The 20375-nt window shown below is 37.1% G+C and overlaps 2 protein-coding genes across 3 annotated transcripts; both read right to left on the bottom strand.

Moving 5' to 3' along the window:
• Window positions 1-4237: 4237 nt before the first annotated feature.
• LOC121428822 (torsin-1A-interacting protein 2-like) lies at window positions 4238-8881 on the bottom strand. 2 transcript variants are annotated; one of them, XM_041625673.1, is made up of 3 exons: window positions 8788-8865; window positions 7972-8035; window positions 4238-6523 (listed from the first exon to the last, which is right to left on the bottom strand). In XM_041625673.1, the coding sequence occupies exon 3, from the start codon at window positions 6521-6523 to the stop codon at window positions 5390-5392; it is 1134 nt and encodes a 377-aa protein (XP_041481607.1). In that variant the 5' UTR covers window positions 7972-8035; window positions 8788-8865; the 3' UTR covers window positions 4238-5389. The 2 variants fall into 2 exon arrangements, with proteins under 2 accessions (XP_041481607.1, XP_041481606.1); XM_041625672.1 differs by lacking the exon at window positions 7972-8035 and having other exon boundaries at window positions 8788-8881.
• A 5151-nt stretch (window positions 8882-14032) lies between these two features.
• On the bottom strand, window positions 14033-20375 carry LOC121429214 (torsin-1A-interacting protein 1-like). Its single transcript, XM_041626174.1, has 2 exons — window positions 18014-20375; window positions 14033-16236 (listed from the first exon to the last, which is right to left on the bottom strand). Exon 2 carries the CDS (start codon window positions 16215-16217, stop codon window positions 14535-14537), a length of 1683 nt encoding a protein of 560 aa, XP_041482108.1. The 5' UTR covers window positions 16218-16236; window positions 18014-20375; the 3' UTR covers window positions 14033-14534.

Below are 20375 nucleotides of genomic sequence, written 5' to 3'. Positions count from 1 at the left end.
ATGAACTAAAAGCTGTAGGCCTGTATATAGTGGCATTCAGAGGGGCGGGGGCGGCTTGGGGTTACTTACCCCCCCCCCAAAAAAAAAAAAATCACAATGAAGAAAATAAAAAGTAAAAGAGAGAAAGGTGAAATATGATATGATTTTCTGAATATTATTTCAAAATCTATCATAAAATTGTATTTAAATTGTAATAAAAATATTGTTGCTCGCTTCGCAGCTGTTTATATTTTGCCCAATATGCAATATCTGGCCCCCTCAAAATTTTTACCTCATTACGCCACTGCATGTATATAATTTAACGCTTCCCTTAGAATTTTTATTCATTCTGGTAAACCTACCCCCCCCCCACTTTGATTAGAATAGAGAACAAGTTAGAGAAAAAGGGGAGAAAAGCAAGATGAACTTGACAAAATTTGAAGGACCTTTTGTTCTGTATATTTTTGGGCGGAACCAGGATTTTCCAAAAGGGGGGCCACATTTTTTCGGAGGAAAAATTTGACAAGCACAAAAAAGAAATACAAAAAGGTTTTCAACCAAAAGTTAAGGATCTTTCGTACCCGAAAAAATTGACAAGCAAAAAAAAGTTCTTCACCTTCAAGAGGGGGCGCACCTCTGCTTAAATGGCATTTTTACATTACAAATTTTAATTTTGCTTCTCAAAGGGGGGGGGGCATGGGCTGGCTGTTCCCCCCCTGGATCCGCCAGTGAATGTAATGAGATCAATCGTTGATTTAATTATTTGGGGGAGCTGTAATTACATGATAAAAAGTGAAAAAATGGAAAGGGGTAAAAGTGTGTCACATTTCTTTCACTTTCTTAAACTTCCCATTTCCTGCTTTCTCCATGTATATGTAATAGTAGTACATGCATAGTTTTTTTTCTCCATTTTTTTCTTTTTGTGTGGGGGGATGTTGTAGTTATGACACCGTTGGTTGGAAAAAGCAGTGTGTGTGTATGTGTGCACTATAGCAGTTGAACGTTTAACCATACATGTACCGGGTGAATATTAAATTTCAACATTCAAATCACCAGCTTCAGTTCACAAAGATCCATATATTTAGAAGTAATTATGTGTGCTTAATCACATTTAGGTTTAAGTAATGAATGATTATCCATGGAAAAATATGCATGATTATTGCATCTAAATGTATTTTATGCAGTGGGATAATGATCAAGCCCAAAATTTTTTGGAGGCCAACATGGTGTATGCCTGGGGCAATATATCTTAAAGTCACAAGCGAGTGAAGTGAGTGAGCAAAAATTCAGACATTTTTAGTATGGAAAGCTCATTTTGCTGTAGATTTTGGCAGTATATCATGAACTCATATAACATGTTATAACCTTCCTTTTCTTTCCTCAATATAAATATGGGAATGGGTTTTGAACCTTCAGCCACACAACCCATCCAAACCAAATCTAAGTGCCCCCTCCCCCCCCCTGTTCTTTAAAACTAATTTAATTTGTTTTGCAGCTTTTTTCAGCCATTTTACTGCCACTTTACTAGTGGTCGTCCAAACCGTTGACCTATATAAGTTTATAACCAAAGACAAACATGTGTAAATTTCATGACTATAACCTGAAATCTTTTATAATTCTCTGCTTAAATTTTTGACAAGACCATATAATTTCTGTCAAAACTTTGTTCAAATGTTTTATTTCATGCATTCCTTTCTTTTTTTTTCAGGAAGAAAGGTTTTCACAGGTATTTTTTTGTGTGAATAAACCAAAACCCAAGAAGAGAAGCAATCTTATTTAAAAGAGGTTTCATGAAATTATTGAAGTTATGGACATATAAAAAGTCTTCTTGTACTTCCTATGGGGATCCTCAAATTGGCAAACGTGCTTCAAAATTGTTGATTTTGTGGACAACTCTCCATTTGTTTTGGACACAAATTTTCCATATTATCTTTCAAATTGCAACTTGCCTCCTGAGCGTAACGTCATAAAAAATAAAATTCACACCATATATGTCAAGAGGAGATTATGTAAAATAAAGGGGGGAAATCTGAAAATTTGTGTCCAAAACAAGTAGAGAGTTGTCCACAAAATCAGCCATTTTGAAGTGTGTTTGCCAATTTGAAGATCCCCATAGAAAGTATAAGACTTTTCGAACTTCCATAACCCGCTTATTTTATAACCGATTTTGAAGTGTGTTTGCAAATTTGAAGATCCCCATAGAAAGTATAAGACTTTTCGAACTTCCATAACCCGCTTATTTTATAACCGATTTTGATGAAACAAGTTTTAATTTGCTACTCTCATTTTATTCTTCCTGACAAGATGGATTCCTCCTTTTATTTCGGTTTCCTTTAATTGATATAAGTTTGTCTTATTTGTCTTTCCATAGTTAAACCATGATGAAGTTGTTTTCCATGGTTTTAGCCCAACTGCCGCAATTTGTCTTTCTCTCATACAAGTCTCTCATACATCTTTCTCCCGTTTCTTCTTTCTGTTCTTTCGTGATCCTGCCTAAATTTTCCCCCAAGGGAGTATCTAGCTTTTTTCCAAGGAGGGGGTTTGACCAAGAAATACGACAAGCAAAAAAACAAGTGGAATGCCTCTGGCCGTCTCACCTGCATCACGCGGTTCAATATAGCAGCAGTGCTGACTTTGAATACTACTCTAACTCGCACAAGATGTTCAGTGATACATGGTTACTCTTATGTCCACTTTTTATGAACTAGACCAATAAACTTACAGAGATATGATGGTTATTCACCAAAAAACCCCAACATGGCCAAAGTTCATTGACCTTACATGACCTTTGACCATGATCATGTGACCTGAAACTCAAACAGGATATTCAGTAATACTTGATTACTCTTATGTACAAGTTTCATGAATCAGATCCATAAACTTTCAAAGTTATGATGGTAATTCAACAGATACACCCAATTCGGCCAAAGTTCATTGACCTTTGACCTTGGTCATGTGACCTGAAACGTGCACAGGATGTTCAGTGATACTTGATTACTCTAATGTCCAAGTTTAATGAACTAGCCCAATAAACTTCCAAAGTTATGATGGTAATTCAACAGATACCCCCGATTCGGCCAAAGTTCATTGACCCTAATGACCTTTGACCTTAATCATGAGACCTGAAACTTGCACAAAATTTTCAGTGATGCTTGATTACTATCATGTCCAAGTTTCATGAATCAGATCCATAAACTTTCAAGTTATGATGGGAATTCAACAGATATCCCCAATTCGGCCAAAGTTCATTGACCCTAAATGACCTTTGACCTTGGTCATGTGACGTGAAACTCATGCAGGATGTTCAGTGATACTTGATTAACCTTATGTCCAAGTTTCATGAACTAGGTCCATTTATTTTCTAAGTTATGATGACATTTCAAAAACTTAACCACAGGTTAAGATTTCGATGTTGATTCCTCCAACATGGTCTAAGTTCATTGACCCTAAATGACCTTTGACCTTGGTCATGTGACATGAAACTCTAATAGGATGTTCAGTAATACTTGATTAACCTTATGGCCAAGTTTCATGAACTAGGTCCATATACTTTCTAAGTTATGATGTCATTTCAAAAACTTAACCTCAGGTTAAGATTTGATGTTGACGCCGCCGCCGTCGGAAAAGCGGCGCCTATAGTCTCACTTTGCTTCGCAGGTGAGACAAAAATGGGGGGCGGTTCACTATCAAATGAAAAATTAATGAAGGTTATTTTACTGTACACCAACACAATTTTTTTACTAGTCCCCCCCCAAAAAAGGTTCACTGTAAAATGAAGATAATTTGGGGTTTCAAAATGTAGGTCATTACTTTTTTTTAATTGGCAGCCCAAAGGGGGGGGGGGTAACCCCCCTCCCCAGTAGATCCATGGTCCACCACTGCCCCCTTTCTCTCTCAAGCTCTTTCTTTTCTTTCCCATTTTCCTATTTTAATTGACTCGGCACCAATTTGTCTCACATCAATATTTCTTTCCATCTCTCTATGCAAGTTTTAGTTGTATTTTAGAAATGGAACTCCTCTCCATTTGAGATTATTATTCTTTGTCTACCTGTTACCACCGAATCTATTGTTCTCTGGTTTGAACAGGTACCCGGTAGTCAAAGAATTGTGACTGGTACTGTATGTTATGATTTCATTCTTATGCTATCAGTGCACAGTAGACCAAACAAGACTCATACATGTACTTTGTACTGTCAATCCAACCATGTGTACATTACTGACAAGTACATGTAATGAACTCAAATAGAGATCATATATGAAATTTGTTAACAGGTGAATTCTGGATATAATACAGAAAGCATGAGGTAAAATGATTTTTACAAAGGAAATTATGGATTAAATATTCACCCTAGTTTAAGCATTTTCTTTATACCAGATTATGAAAAATAAGGTAAAGGAGTTATATACCTCTGATAAGGTGAATTTGTCATAAGTCCAACAGATTTCTGTGGTACTGTGATATTTGACTTGGGCAACACGATCTGTTTACGTGTAAATCACATTTGTACAGAACAGTACGAAAATACTTCAATTTTCTTTTTCTTGTGATTGACAAATTCATTGAAATCAGTGTGTGTCTCAACACATGAAAATAATGAATTCCAAGGACATGTGTACAGACAAGGTAAAGATTTTGAAAAGGTCTTTAAGTAGATTATAATTTGTGTGTGCATGGGAATCAACTTAGATCTAATTATTCAGTGAGAGGTTTAAGAACATGTACTAACAGGTACATCGTACATGTACTTTCACAGTAAATTTCCAATCAAAAGAAAACTACATTGATTAGTCGATTACATGATTGGAGAATGGAGATAATGATAAAAAGTAAGAGGTGTATGGTATTATACAGTGTACCTACATGTATGACTGAATGAGTTTGGATTTCTATTCTAAATTCATCAATATTTTCATTCATAAATTAAAAAAAAGTCAAAGAGTAAAAATAGACTTATTGAAGAATTAAAACTATTTTGGGGACAAAATTATTTCAGATAAAACACATTAAAATAATGAATTGGGAATTATAATCGTGTTGCTTTTACATGTGAGTTGCTCTGAGGTAAACTTGATATTTAAAAAAAAAGATAAAATGAAATCAGAAAAAAAGTTTGTAAAACATATCAAGTTGAAAATAAGATGTGCAAAACTCTCTCAAAATAAATATTATCATGTTTATTTGGGATTACAAAAAAAGCACCTCATAAAATTATAATTCCCATGTCTGCATAATCAAACCAAATGATATTCCATGCTTCAGTTTTGGATACTGTGTAGACTCAGCTGTTGCATGCAACCAATTTGTTTTAAAACTTCAGCATCATCTTCCAATATTCACCAGATTCAATCCAATTACCATTTGACAAATCATAGTGTATACATATTGAATCAACACTGGCATTGAGATAGTCTATTTAACAAAAGCAATATTATTAGACACTCTGCTGTGCATTGCCATGATCTTGTCTTGCAGCAGTTCTTCTTTGCACTGAGCCCAAATGTTTCCTAGATGCTCTTGAACCAGTTCCTCTATTCCCTGGGCTGTACTTGACACTGTTGTCTCAAGTTCTACAGTAAAGATGATGACTGCATCCTTGTGTGGTGCATTTTCATTATCACAGTAGCTGTGGAACAGCATGATGGAGCACGGCGGAAGCTTGTCAAATTGACGAATTAGGACTACTTTCTTGCCATTGCTGAAGCCATTCTTGAGGTGATTGTCCATATCTAACTTAGCCTGGTCCGCTTCTTTCATGGCTTGCCAACCGCCATCGATGTACATAGTGCTGTCATCCGTCATGCTGAAGACATTCGAGTACAGTCTGGCCACATCATTGGCAACCACATCGAGATTAGCTGATTTAGGTTGTCCCACAAGGAGCAGCACAACTGGTCGCTTGAATGTCACATCTCCTTGTATGTGGCCCCAAGATGCCCCTGCGATGACATCCCAGAAACTGATGTCCAAATTAGCATACTTTGCTGTTAAATGTTCTAACTCGGTGGTCAAGTTGCCCAAGCGATATGCCACTGGCCTGTCAGAAAATTGGTTCTGGTTTTTTGAGTGAGCAAAGTTTAACTCATTGATGCCAAATATAAACTTGAAAACGAAAGGAATGCATATTGCAAGACATAAGACGATAATTTGTAGCAAACATGAGATATTTTTGGATTTTTCTGTGCGGCCCACTGGAGGTGAAAATGGGGTACTCTGGTTTTCTTTGTACTGCCTTGAATCGTACTTCTCTGTGCTTGCATACTTTGTTTTGATATCTGATTTATCAGTATGATGGCTTTCATCTTTAACAGTTCCAGCAGATATGCAAGAAACCCCAGCGTCTGTTTCATCGGCTGATGTGTCTGTGGACTCAACGTCTTGACTTTTGACAGCTATTTCATTAAGATCAGGAGTTGCCTCTTCTGTGTCTGAGCCCTCTGACTGACTGTTGGCCTCTGAAGTTTCTTTCCCAAAGGTTGGCCTCTCATCTGGAGAGTCCTTCCTTGGGCGGAGGTCATAACGACTAGTCCTCGGAGAGCTAGACATCTGTTATAACAAGGGGGAAAAAAGGATATCCCAGTTGAATTTGTGAATCTATAACATACAAGTTGTAGTTGTTAGGTTTGTGTAAAATTCTTTATAGTGCATATCGTCGGCCTTATGCCAAAAGGGCCTTTACTGCTTTTGGCCATTCCGAGATAATGGCGTTTATAAAGGTTTTGGCCTCTCTAATAATCAAAAGTTTGTGGTCGTTTTTTTGCTTTTGAAGCCAATTTTGATAAACGTGTTAAGTTATTAAGTTTTACATGAAATGTGTTAAATTTATTATAAAATATTCAGAACCCCTAAAATCGGGTTAAGGCCCTTTTGGCATAAGGCCGACGATATTTGGTTGAAATTAATTTACAAATTTGTTACTCCCAGACTCGGTGTCTATGATATTTTGGGGTAAAACTCAAGGTTGTTGACCCAGTGAACATGGTAGAAGACACACAGGGAAATCGCCCTTAAAATTTTCAATGAAAGGGGAATCAAATCCAAATAAAAACTTGTTTCAAGAAGAAAAAAAAATCAGACAAGTTGATACATGAAAGTTTGAATTTTCAATGAAAGGGGAATCAAATCCAAATAAAAACTTGTTTCAAGAAGAAAAAAAAATCAGACAAGTTGATACATGAAAGTTTGAACAATATCAGACAAATAATAGAAAGTTATGATTTTTTATGAAGTTGTAAATATTGGTAATCACTATGGAGACTTCAAATTTGCTGTATATTTGATGTCTTAGTGATGTAAGGCGAGGAAGGACTACTCTTCCATGTACTCCAAATGGCCAAAGTATTATTTCATTAAAGTTTTACTTCAAATTATATCTTTCTTTCCAAGGATGTACATGTAAAACAATATACTACCTGGGTTATATTTAGATTTTTGCCACAGGGGAATAGGAACTTGGGAGAAAACCACAAATCCCTGATAATTAAGTACATGGCCCATGGGAAATTTGTCCTTGTCCCTTGTCATAATTTACTTACCCAGTTGCCAATTTTAAATCTACATAGTCGTGGAGATCTTTATTTTATCTTTCTTATTTCTTGTCCGATTTCTTTCAAACTTTCACCATTCGGTCTTATTTATCTTTCTCCATTCCAACACATTTTATGAACAAGGCAGGATTCCCCTTTAAAAAGCTTCAAATATTCCTACCTCGAATATTTACTTCATTGATTTAAGATTCTAAGCTCATATTAATGAGAAAGAAAAGAAGAAAAATTGACATACAGACCAATTAATAATAAGCAACTCACATTAGAACGGTCACATGCCAATTTTCTTCTCTTTTTTTCATGAAAAACTTGGAATCACAAATCGATGGGTATGTTTTAACAGATGCAGAGAGACTTGGAGTAAATAATCATTTGTTAGTGCAAACTTGAGATTTATATTTCAAGTACCAGGGGGGGGGGGGTAAGTGAAAAATTAAGAATGGTTACCCATAGCCCTATACGTCTTCACCATGTTCACTGGGTCCACAATCTTGAGCTAAAGTTAAAATGCCTAAGGCAAAGAAGAGATGAACATAATGATGACAGATGAAGCGACGAAGTGGAACTAACGGTTAGATCTGACAGTAGATTCAGTCTTCTATTCATGTTATTTTCAGAAATTCAGGGTAGATCTAAACTAGACAGCTGGCAGCTATCTGTTAACTTTTGAGTTTTAACATTTTTTTCTCATATACTATAGGGCCTACACAGACGGCTCGCGATTAAGCAGCCGCCATTAGGGGGTAATGGAATAAAGTTTATTTTGGTACGGTCCTTTTTATATATATTTATGAAATAAAGGCTAAAATCAATGAGCTCCGTTGGGGGATTGTGCATTGTTAACCCCCAAATGGTTGCTGCATGATAGCATGCCGTCTGTGTACGACTACGAGAAATAAAAACAAAAATGTACTCCTCGAAACGGATATCGGATGGACGGCTGCCAGCTGTCTTGTCTAGACTGAAACCAGCTTGAGTCATATAGAATCAAGATGGGTGCATGATTTCCACTTCCTAAATAACTTTGGGGTGTTTTAAGGTACATTTGTGGTACCTCTAATGGAGTGTAATGACCCCCCCCCCCCCCCACGTTTTCGTGCCCCCTTCATACAACATGAATTAGCGTCTTTGGGACTGATATTAAAATATTTAGGCCTACAAACTAAGCCAGGATTCGACCATCTCAAACTTAACTTTGAAAAAACCCCATTCTTTATGGACTTATGGCCCACTTATATGTAATAGCATAATTACTGTACATACCTTTTAGATAATTATTGACCACATAAGGTGAAAAAAATGCAAAACAAGATGTCTTGCCGCTCAAAGGCAAGCCTAAGTGAAACGCTGGGTACCGAAACTCTGAGCCTAGCGTGTTTCGAGCTAAAGATGGCGCTATACTTATGCGCTGTTGAGTTCTTCTGAGGGAGGGTCACAGAAATGTTGTATTTTTATGGGAGGGATACAGCGGGTAAATAAATGGGGTTTTCATTCTTTGGAAATGGGACCAAATCAGAAAAAAAGTCAAAAGCGAGCATTTTCTGGACGATAATGCTCTCGTTTCTCAGAAAAAAATCTATAATATACGAGTAGTCCTATACTTTCGAAGGTGTTTTGCCCCCCCCCCCAAAAAAAAATATGTTTGATAGAATGGTGACTCTCGGATTTTGAATAAATAAACTGTCAGTTAACGTTGCCTTAGTCAGGGACTGCTACAAAGGGGAGAGAAAATGAATTTATGACTCTCATGCATTTTTTTCTTTTTGTAGAGCACATAGAAATATAACTCTGCATTAAAATAATGTAAAAAAAATCATTTAGTTGGATTTGGACATTTCAATTCTTGTTGCAAAGTGTTTAATGAATGACTTTGAACAATTTTGCTTCTTAGGAAGAATGAAAATTGAAAAAAAGCACATCACGAATATTTTCATCTAGATCGGATGAAAGTAGGCTTCTACATGTACATTAAATGAATAATGTACATTTTACAATTAACATTGTTTCAATAAAAAAACGGATCTCACAAAATATGCAATGGGTTGCATGATGTCATCTCCCCAACTTTTGTTTGTATTTTATGATATGAAGTTACCATTATTCACCGGGGTCGTAACCCCTGGGTCGTAACAGGGGTCCGTGTCCAGGGGGAGCAAGAGCCAAAACTTTCACGGTCATATGCAGTGGTGCAATGAAGCTAAAATCTTAAGGGGGCCAGATATGGCGTAGAGGGAAAAAAAAATTATGCAACGAGCAAAACGATCGAGCAAAAATGTCTCCTTTTTTTCTTTTACAAATATCCAATTTTGTGATAGATTTTGACATATATTCAGAAAATAATATCATATTTCACCCTTCTCTCTTTCATTTTCTTGGTCTGTACGCCACAATGACAGCATATTTTAGGGCGAAGCTTTATGCGGCAGTAGCATGATGAGTAAAAAAAAAAAGAGGGGCAAAGTCTGGTGCGTGTTGCAAAAAGTCCCGAGCGTGCGGAGCGAGCGAGAAAAAAAATCACATTTCATGGGAATCTAACTTTGATTTTAAAAGATTTTGACATGATATTTAGAAAATAACATCATTATCTTACACTTTTCCTTTACTTTTCTTTCTTTTTTCCTTTCTTGAATGTTAGTTCTTGGTTGTAGGACATTTGGGTGCCGTGGCCCAAACCCTTCCATCTGTACACCAGTGCTATGCGGGTGGGAATAGGGGGTCCTGAAACTTCTTTATGTTTGAGCCATTTTAAACCTTACAGATGGCCGCTATTTTAATCAAATCGCGGGTATATAATTATATAGCTTTTACACACACAGTAATTCAACGCAGTTGCATAATAAACCAAATATTTTGAGGGGGCACAACATAACAAATGTTGGAAAATTTGTGAAAAATAAATAAATAAAAAAAGCCACGAGCCAAGCGAGCCTGAAAAAAATGGCCTTTTAAAATGAAATTTTGATAATTTGATTGATTTTACACTATATTCAGCAAAATTAACAGTCATATTTCATTTTTTCCATTATTTCATATATCGTTGCCCCCTCTATTCGCCCCCTTCCCAGTGCTTCAATTTTCAATCCTCGGCAGCCCAGTCGTGTTATTTAGTTTTTGTCTTTTTTTTTCTTTCTTTTCCATTTCTTCATTTTCCAATTTAGCTTTTGGCTTATTCCATTATACCTTCATTTCCCGCTTTTGTTTGCCATCTTTTAATTTATTTCCCTTATTTATCATGGTTATCATGCTAATATGTTTGCGGATTTTTATTCTTTCTCTTATTTTCTTCTGTTGCTTCCTTTTCCCGCATTCCTTCCGTTTTACCTTTTAATTTTTTCTTAGTTTTATTTTCACCTTTTCCTCTTGCCCTTTCCTTTCCCCCTTTCTTTTTTTTCTTCTTCATTTTCTTTTCTCTCTCGCTCTTTGTTTCTTTCTTTCTCTCTATCTCTCTTTCCCGGTGAAATCCGCCGGGGGGGGGGGGGGGGGGGTGGGTAGCCTTTCCCTCCTCCCTAAGCCTGTTTGCCCCAGGCCCAGTGAACAATTTTTAAATGGGTTGCTGATATAAATTTTAAAAGGGGGGGAAAAGTTTTCAATACAAAATTATTGAGATCAAATTGATCCAGAGAACTTTAAAAAGCCCCCCTAAAGGGTGTTCACTACAAAATGAAGGTCATTTTGGTTACATATTTTTATTATTTTTTTTACATATTTTAGAAAACCTTGGGGTGCTGCATGTGGAGAATGATACACGCAGCACCCCTAAGGATTTTTTTGTGCCCAGCACCCCCTCTTCCCAGGGCCAGGTTTACCCCCCCCCGCCTGTTACGTCACTGTTATTCCCATCTCTTGATCAAAGAAATTAAAATAAGATTGGCAACAGATTTAATGTGTACTTGTCAGATGGTCAATGATGCAACTTAATTTATATCTCACTGTATGTACTTGTCTGAAGAAAAATCTTGAAGATAACTTATCCGTGAAAGCTATAAGCCATCACATATTCATGATGTTTAATGTAGACTCCTATGCAACATTTCATCGAAATAATGCAAACTTTACAAATATATTTTTTCTTCCGATTTAGATGAAATTTCTAGTAATTTGCTTTTTATTTTTATTCCATTCATTAAATTCATATAATTCTCAACCTGAAGTACCATTTTCTCAAACAGAGCTTAACCAATCTAATTCTTATTAGATGCAATATGGCGTACACTGCTCTGACAGATATTAAACAAAAGAATACCAATATTGGTTTAATTAACTTTGCGCGTGGACGACTGTGCGCCATCGGTATAACATGTATAATACATGTAGAAGCAAGCGCACTCTCTCGTCATCACATATTCAAGTTTTCCGTGATTATTTCCTACTGTAACAACACTGTCACACCACATTGTAGTTTCAGTAAAATTTTATTATTTTTTTCACAACGCTAAAGCTTTTTATGGGTAGAAAAGTGAGCTACAAACATTTTGAAAGATAACTGTCGTTATACCAGAAAATTACAAAATTTTATACATTCCACATCGAACTGCTTTAAAAACAAATTCTCGAATATATTTCTGAAAGAAATGAAATCAAAATATATAAGATCACCACAATATCAAATAAAACACCCCACTATAGGGCAAATTGTGTATGGGGGGGGGGGGGGGTAGGTACCCCTGGCACCACTCCAGGTGTGGAGGGGGCGCAAGAAAAAGAAAATATAACAAAAAGCTTTGAAAGTTCTATCTCACGCACATATAAAAATCTGTAGGGGCGCAAATTTTGTTGCTCAAGTCTAAGATACGCCATTGATTGATATACATGTAGTATTCGTGTACATCAACATGTCATTTTCTTTTTTACACAGAATATGTTTTAATAATATCAATAACATCATGTTACAGCATGATGTACAAATAGTAACTCGGTACAATGCAAAAGAAAAAATATATCGTATGAATGAAATCGTTTAAATCTTATTATATTTTGATGCTTACTGTAAATGCACGTTTGATCAGCTTTTAAACCTCTATCCCAGCAAAAAAATATTATTCCTTGCCAGATATTTCTGAGAAATATCTGCCAAAATACACTGAAAAAATAGTTTTTTTATAGATTTTATCTTGAAAGATTGAAGGAATTAATCCAAAACTGTAAAAAGGTTTCTTTATCTTATTTGGATTTTACCTTATATCCGGATCCCCAATTGATTTCTAAACTAAAACAGTAAAGAAAATGAAAAAAATACACTGAAAGTAAAGGAACTGCATGTGCCTTTTTCTTCTTGTGATAATCAAACTTTCAGACCTAAATTTGAAACAATGTACAACAACAACAACAAAAACAAATCAACCAATTACTAGTATTCAATCGTCACCAACTGAGGACATTCGTCATAGAACAGGTGAAGAATTCGAATTCGAATTCATCAGAATCTGTATTCAAGTGTTTTCGGGTGGGTACCCAGGGGGAATTCGAGCTATTCCGTAATATATCATTTGGAGGGTTTATCCAACTTTTTTTTTTACCTATGTTAACCTTCATGTCTGAGTTGTTTGTCCATGAAATCTCTCATTCTTAATCGTGAAGTCAATGGAAATCTGTCTGCTGTTTACAATGAGTTTTGAGGTTTCATAGAACATTTCAACAGTTTCTTCACAAAACGATATTATTCAGGGGGCTGGGGAGGGGGCTTTTGCTGCATACACGCGTGATAATCGATCAAAAAAGAAAAACATGCTTGAGACCTAAGTTTTATGCCAAGAAAAAAAGGAAGAAGAAGAAGAAAAAGGGAGAAGAATAAGAGAAAGAAGAAAGGACGACGAGGAAGAAGAAAAATGATGGTAAAGAAGAAGACTGGGTAGAAGAGGAGGAGGAGGAAGAAGAAATATTATGAAGAAGATGAAGACTAAGACGAAGAAGAGATGGAGGAGCACGAAGATGAATGAAAAAAGGAAAGGAAAAGAATGATAAGAAAACAAGGAAAATAAGAAGGTAAAAAATGAAAAACATTAAAAGGATGCTCCAGGCTGAAGATATTCATATTTCAATAAATAGAGTAAAATACACAAAGCAAAATGCCGAAACCGCTAGTCAAAACATTTTATAGAGTGCACATAAAAATCAGATTCAACATGAGGGCATAAAAATGTCAATAATTTGCATTATTCCGGTAAAACAGTTCTATATTCGTTAGGTGGACTGATGATGTCATATCCCCATTTGTCTTTTTGTATTTTATTATATGAAATTGGGTTCGTTCAAAAAATTTCTACCAAGAACTAAAACAATTGACAACTGATTAATTGTATTAGTTATAAATTGCTGTAACTTTTTTCATAACGGAGACACATTTACACATGTATGAAACAATTATGATTTCATGTAATAGCATAAGAAAAAGGATATGACATCAGCACACCAAATCAATATTCATGACGACATGCATATAACTGTTTTCACAAAATGTTAACTTTCACATTAAAAAAACTTCGTTATTTATTATCAGATTTTGATGAAATTTTCAGCATTTTGCTCTGTTAATTTTATTCTATTTATTAAGATATAGATATTCTCAGCCCGGAGCATCCATTTAAGAAAGGGTGTAATGTTTCTGAGTTTATCAATTGCGTTGACATTTTTATGCCCTCATGTAGAATACGATTTTATGTGCACTCTATAGAATCATGGATCCATGATAGAATGTTTTGACTAGCGGTCTCAGGCAAATATTTACAGGGTTCAACCTGCTTGGTGTATAACATTTGTGAAGAAAGAATGCAGGAAATTATTAGAATAGAAAAATACATCAGTATATTTCTATGTCGGTTTTGACTTTTGAAATACTGTGGCAAATCAGGTGTTTAGCAATATTGATGAGACCACCTTACGGAGTTAGCTTTGGCCAGTGAATCCTTACATTATAAAGAAACCAAAACACTAAACAAAAACATTGGAATCTGGTGGGAACTCAATGACATTATATCACTCTATTTTGTATTTGATTCTTAACTTTTGATTAATTAGATGATGACTATGTTATTTGCAACGCGGCTGTGCATTGCTACAATCTTAGCCGCTGAAAATTCTTCAGGACATCTACTCCAACTATCGCTGAGCTGCGCTTGGACTGCTTTTTCAACTTCTGAAGTTGGTGCGTTTTCTTTCAACTCGGCATTAAGCGTCAAGGTAAAGATGAAGACCGCGTCTTTATGAGGAGCGCTGTCGTTGTCACAGTAAGCATGGAACATCGTGGCTGAGCACGGAGGAAGTTTGTCGACATCGGTAATGAGGGCGACGCTGGAGCAACCACTGAAGCCTTTCTCTATGTGGCTTTCTACTTCTTTCTTCACTTCATCTGCAGAGGACTCCTCGAGGTATGCGCCGACGATCCCTACAACGTCGTTCTCGTGACGCTCTGATGAAAAGACGTTGGCGTACATCGTAGCGACGCTGTGAGCGACGTCATTGACATTGGTCTTACCGCCGTCTTTCCCGACAAGTAGCAAGACGACCGGTCTTGCAAGTTCATGGTGGTCATTTACGTGGTCGAAGGAAGCACCGGCAATGATAGGGAGAGCTGATTCATCAAGGCTCGGGTACTGTTTGAGAAGATTGTCTTGTTCTTGCATCAAGATATCAAACCGTTCAGATCGCATCCTTTTCACACACTCGGAGGAAAACACAGAGGACCCAACATCTTTCACCACAGTTGGCAAATCATCCATCTTTATGACATCATTCTTAATTACGTAGGCGAATATAGCAACGACAAATGCAGCAAGAAATATCAAAATTAAACAGTACTTTCGACACCCACCATGCCCATGAGAAGATGTTTTTGCTTCCTTGCTTAGACCAGAAGTTCGCCCTTCTTTCATGTTCCTGCTTGTGACTGATGAACTGGTGTAAGTTCTTAGGGTTTGAAAAGATCTTTGTCCAGGAGGGACTGACGAAAGAGTCTGATTCCTGTACCTGGCGGAATCTTGCCGCGATTGCTGTGAGTACCTCTGTCGACTTGTAGGATAGTACGATTCTTGTGTAATATTTACTTTCTTCTCCGTCCTACGAGGAGAGAAGGCTTTATTGCCAGTGAGTCTTGGTGCATTATCTTTTTGGTCAGATGCGGTCGTGTCATGTTGGGTAATGGGTGTCGTCTTATGTGGCCGGGTGAGTTCCTGCCTAACTGACTGGAAATTCATCGAGTTTCCACGTTGCGGCTTGGATCCTTCGGGCTGGGTTTCATTGCTGATATCTTCAGTTGCCTCTTCTGCATAATCCATGGGTTCTTCCTCATCTGCGTCGTCTTCTTCGGATGCCGAATTGAGATCATCATCGACTCGATCATGGCCAGAGTCATCTGATCTGGTGGAAGCACTGTCGATCCTATCATTCTCAGTATCATGTCTCGCGTTTGACTTTGCCTTTTCTCCCGCCTTTGACCCTTTCCTTTCTTTCTCCTTACTTTGATCATCAACCTCAGAATCCGATCCTTCATCCGTTTTCGGTTTTTTCCTTTTCTTCAGCTCTTTAGGGACGGGCCTCTTCCTCTTACTACCCTTTTCAGCACTCGTATCCAGCTGTCCTGGTCCACCTCCTTGTTTCTCTTTGCTCGCCTTTGTCCTTTTAGGTTCAGGTGGTAGATCAGCATCTGTGTCACTGTCTCTGGCGTCTGTCTTTCCTGTTCTTTTCACTTTTCGGTCCATGGTTAGATGAATATTTTGCCTGTGTGTGGGATAAGAAGACATGACATGTTATATGCGTCGGTGTGAACATTAATAGCACCAAGACTCGTACAGAACAACAAAATCATTCTTGAACTATTATGTTAGGCTTGCGTATCTTTAACATACGGAGACAGTCATTATAATGTGGCTATCAAGTCCCAGAAATTTTAGCAAATTTAGCATTGAAAATAAGTTATTGTCTTTTTATATTTGCGGTCAATGACCCCCCCCCCCCCCCTCAAAAATATGATGCCAATATGATGCGACTGCCTATATAGCTTGCTACTTTCATGTAAATAATGCTTTATACACCTAAATGATCTGGGATAGACTTGTATTCTTGCATTATAGAATCCAAATTTCTCTTTGTCGACTGGAAACATATTGATAGATTTTTTTTTCTACAAGTGACAAGTATGAAATATAATCGGAATGCCGACAAATTGGAAATTGCGTGCATATACTTCACGGACTGTTTTTTTTTCTCACCCCCTCCACCCCCCCCCCCTCTCTCTTTCTCTCATAATGAATAAGGACCCAAAATCACATATATATTTGTATTTTCTCTACAAAACAATTATTTTGCATGGCATAATTACAAGTTAATATTTTGATGATTGCAAATTCATTCAAAAGTTCCCTTGATTATCTCAAATCGGACTTTTCTCATATCATTATGTAAGTGAATATCATTAATTTTAATACTTCTACAGTAAATTAAATATATCATTATTCTTCTTATCATTATTAATGTATGAATTAAATATCGGGATGAAATACCCTAGGTGTTACAACAGGCAAAGTGAATAATTAAATCTTTACAGTGCTTTAGATCTTAATTAATGACAGACATTAATAACAAGGGATGCCTACGCATAAATGCAAGTTCATTGAGGATCCCCCGCTGCACCGAAAAGTCATATATAGGACATTGATTGGCGGGAAAACCCACGAGTCCCAAACAAAGTCCATTGCAGAGAAAAATATTGTTTTATTAACTTTGCTATACTAACCAACATGAAATGCATAATTTTGATTGACACCTTAGTTCTGTAACCGTAGTAGGCCTGACATACGCTCTAAAATCGGGGGGGGGGGGTGGTAGACCTCTACATGTCTACATACATGTAATTTCGTTTGAAAACAGTTTTATGCTACGAGGCCCTGCATATTACACAATCCACTCAGTAAGGAATCTATCAGGACAGCCGGACACCAGTTATGAAACCATGAAATCATTAAACTATTATAATCAGATTATTAAAAAGAATAGATATCCTGTCATTTCCAGTGCAGATTGCTCGGCGGGAAACAAGTTAGTTATAAAAAACGGATTCCCCCCCCTCCGGATTTGCCCTTCCTTGCGATCTTATACATCCACTTTCATTTCACGCCACTCCACAGAACGTAGGCCTATTCAATCAAATTTCTATTCCGTTATCAATACTGAACACATCTACACATCCACAGGATATAAAGCAGACATAGGCCTAGTATCCATGTGCCCTGGCTCCCTTACACCCTACATGATTTCGGATCCACCCCTTGTGTCACATGCAAAAATGGCGGGCTCTCACAAAATGGATCTAGAAATGGGGAATCCCCACGTTCTCCTTCCGCATCATAACGCGTACACGCGTATTCAGTTTGATAAACGATCTTCACGTTTTAAATATGGTAGCTTTAGCTCACTCGGGTTCTCATTCAAATATGTCAATTTACCAGACATGTTATGACAATACAGTAGATGAGACACGACATATGAGAGTACTTACACTCAAAATAGAAGTATGGTCTTGCTGCACAGTCGTTCACTTTGTCGACACGTATACCACATTAAGCCCTGTATGGATGTATGTAGAAGGAATCAACATACACAGTGTTACAATTTCAAGTTCAGGGTAGTACTGTGTGTAGCTCGAAGTGATTCGTGTCTGCTTGGGGATGTTCCGCGGGTTTAAGGGGCTGCTCGACACCCCCTCGCTATATATACCACAATGCATTCATCGCGTCTGTCCTATACCTGGGATCGCTGCAGCCGCCACCGATGTAAAAGTGGACTATGTTCTTATTTATCATATTGTCTAGTCGATTCACTCTGAAAATTAATGCACATAAGCACACACAATGCTAACACGTTCGTCGGGGAGAATCGATCATAGTCCAAACAATAAAACCATCTATACGTGCGTGCATGAAGTATAAGCCGGATTAACAGATTAATGTGATTTTATGAGGAATCATTTCAGTTTCATATACAGATATAAAGAAACACAAATACACCATATAGTTAAGAGACGGGTAAAGGCTTGAGGCAAACATCATAGACCTATATAATTATTATGGGTAGGGCCTAGCCTATATGATATAAGCTTTCGCACCTGTGTTGACCACGCTCACTATCGCGAGTTTTGGCGCCAGTATACATGATTTTGCACCCCTATAGCTGTACCTATCTCGACTCTCGAAATGGCTTATCATGCCGACTCGTGATTATTGACGCCAAGTTATACATTTTACGACGTTGCAATAAAAAAATTATTGTTTATTTATTCCAGGCGTTGAAAAAAGTGACCTTTGTCAAATGTATATTACAATCCCCATGTTTACCTGGTGGATGTAACACAAAGCTACGATTGATTGCATAGGCCACAATGTACAATCAATCGTACATTAAACTGTACGATCAATATCCCAACTTCATGCTGCGGGAATATTTATCCTTATGCATATACTTATACCGACACTAGGCCTACTCGTCCACGCAGGAGTCCAATGAAAGGTCACAGTACTAAAATTTATAAGTGTTGTATATCGTAATTCCTAGCGGCATTAGGACAAAATAGGCAATTGGAAAGATTGCGTGTCTGGTAAAAATCATCCCAGCAACAATGAGCACGGTGATTGGTACAGGGAATTCTCATTGTTAGTGACTAACGTGTCCCTGATATTCCTATATCTATGCCATAAAGAGAAAAGATATGTGTGTACTGGAACGTTTACAGACGTGTATCAATATGATTACTTTTGGGAGTTAGGACCGACATGTTATAACGTCACCATCCGGAAGACGTGACCATCCAGGGCTCGAACTTTGCATTAGTTCTTGACTTTCTTATGTAGTGTGGATTACAGGCGCGCCACATCGCCCTTAAGGGGATACGAACTTCCAGTATTACTTTAGACCAACTGACACAAGTTAATTAGACCAATTCGAACCTTGGTTACATAGCTGCATTAATTAACTGCGTTCAAGCTGAGAGAGCAATAATTGATTGACATGGACCGACAGGAGCTGCACCTGATTGTTTCGACTGATCTCTTTACAGTCAAGTCTTACTTCCTCAACTTTTTTTATTTGGGGTTCCGGGTAGAGTTGTCCTTTAAAGCAAAACTTTTAAATGTCGCATCTTCTATACTTCACATCCTTCACTATACTTCACATACTTTACATCAGATTAAAAAAATAATAAATTTTCACTTTTAACGTTGTTGGAACTTTCACCATTCATTCAAATCAACTTTTGTTTGGGTTGGGATGGGTTGCCCTTTAATAAGTGATGAAATTATATTATATTATATAAATTATACATGCAATGACTTTCCAGAAATGCTGTCTGTACTTGTACATGTATCTATATTTCGTAGTAAGGTTATAGTACTATTACTCAAACAATCTTCTTAATCGTGTGACAAACGTTTTCAATATTATCTACACAACAAAAAATCACCGCGTTTTGATTTAACACCAGCCCGGTATCTATATCGGAAAACAACAGGGAAGTGTTGTAACAATACCGGTTAAGAGTCAAACCGATATTGGTTAGTGTTGTTTAAACGCCTATCTGGTGTTGGGCCTTAAGCCAAGTGGTGCTGTTTCAACACATCTGGTGCTTACTACATAGATATATACCGAGCTGGTATTAAATTAGCACCGGTATTATTACAGTGTATGTGAAAGGGGGTGATCAAAACTGAAAGAAAATTTATCCATAAAACCCATCTGCTGTTCTTGATATCAAAAACCATTTGTGTTATTAGAAAAAGACAAATCTCAATATCGAGAAATAGGATTCTGAATGATATGAAACGCCATGTAGTGACTATATAGGCCGACTTATATGTCGACATCTGTAA

The sequence above is a fragment of the Lytechinus variegatus genome, chromosome 15 (genome assembly GCF_018143015.1).
Source record: "Lytechinus variegatus isolate NC3 chromosome 15, Lvar_3.0, whole genome shotgun sequence".
Taxonomy (NCBI): domain Eukaryota; kingdom Metazoa; phylum Echinodermata; class Echinoidea; order Temnopleuroida; family Toxopneustidae; genus Lytechinus; species Lytechinus variegatus.
This window is presented reverse-complemented; position numbering and strand designations above follow the sequence as displayed.

Excerpts from the sequence above, each read along its gene's own strand:
- LOC121428822 (XM_041625672.1), bottom strand. The coding sequence starts at position 6,523 with ATGTCTAGCTCTCCGAGGACTAGTCGTTATGACCTCCGCCCAAGGAAG.
- LOC121429214 (XM_041626174.1), bottom strand. The coding sequence starts at position 16,217 with ATGGACCGAAAAGTGAAAAGAACAGGAAAGACAGACGCCAGAGACAGT.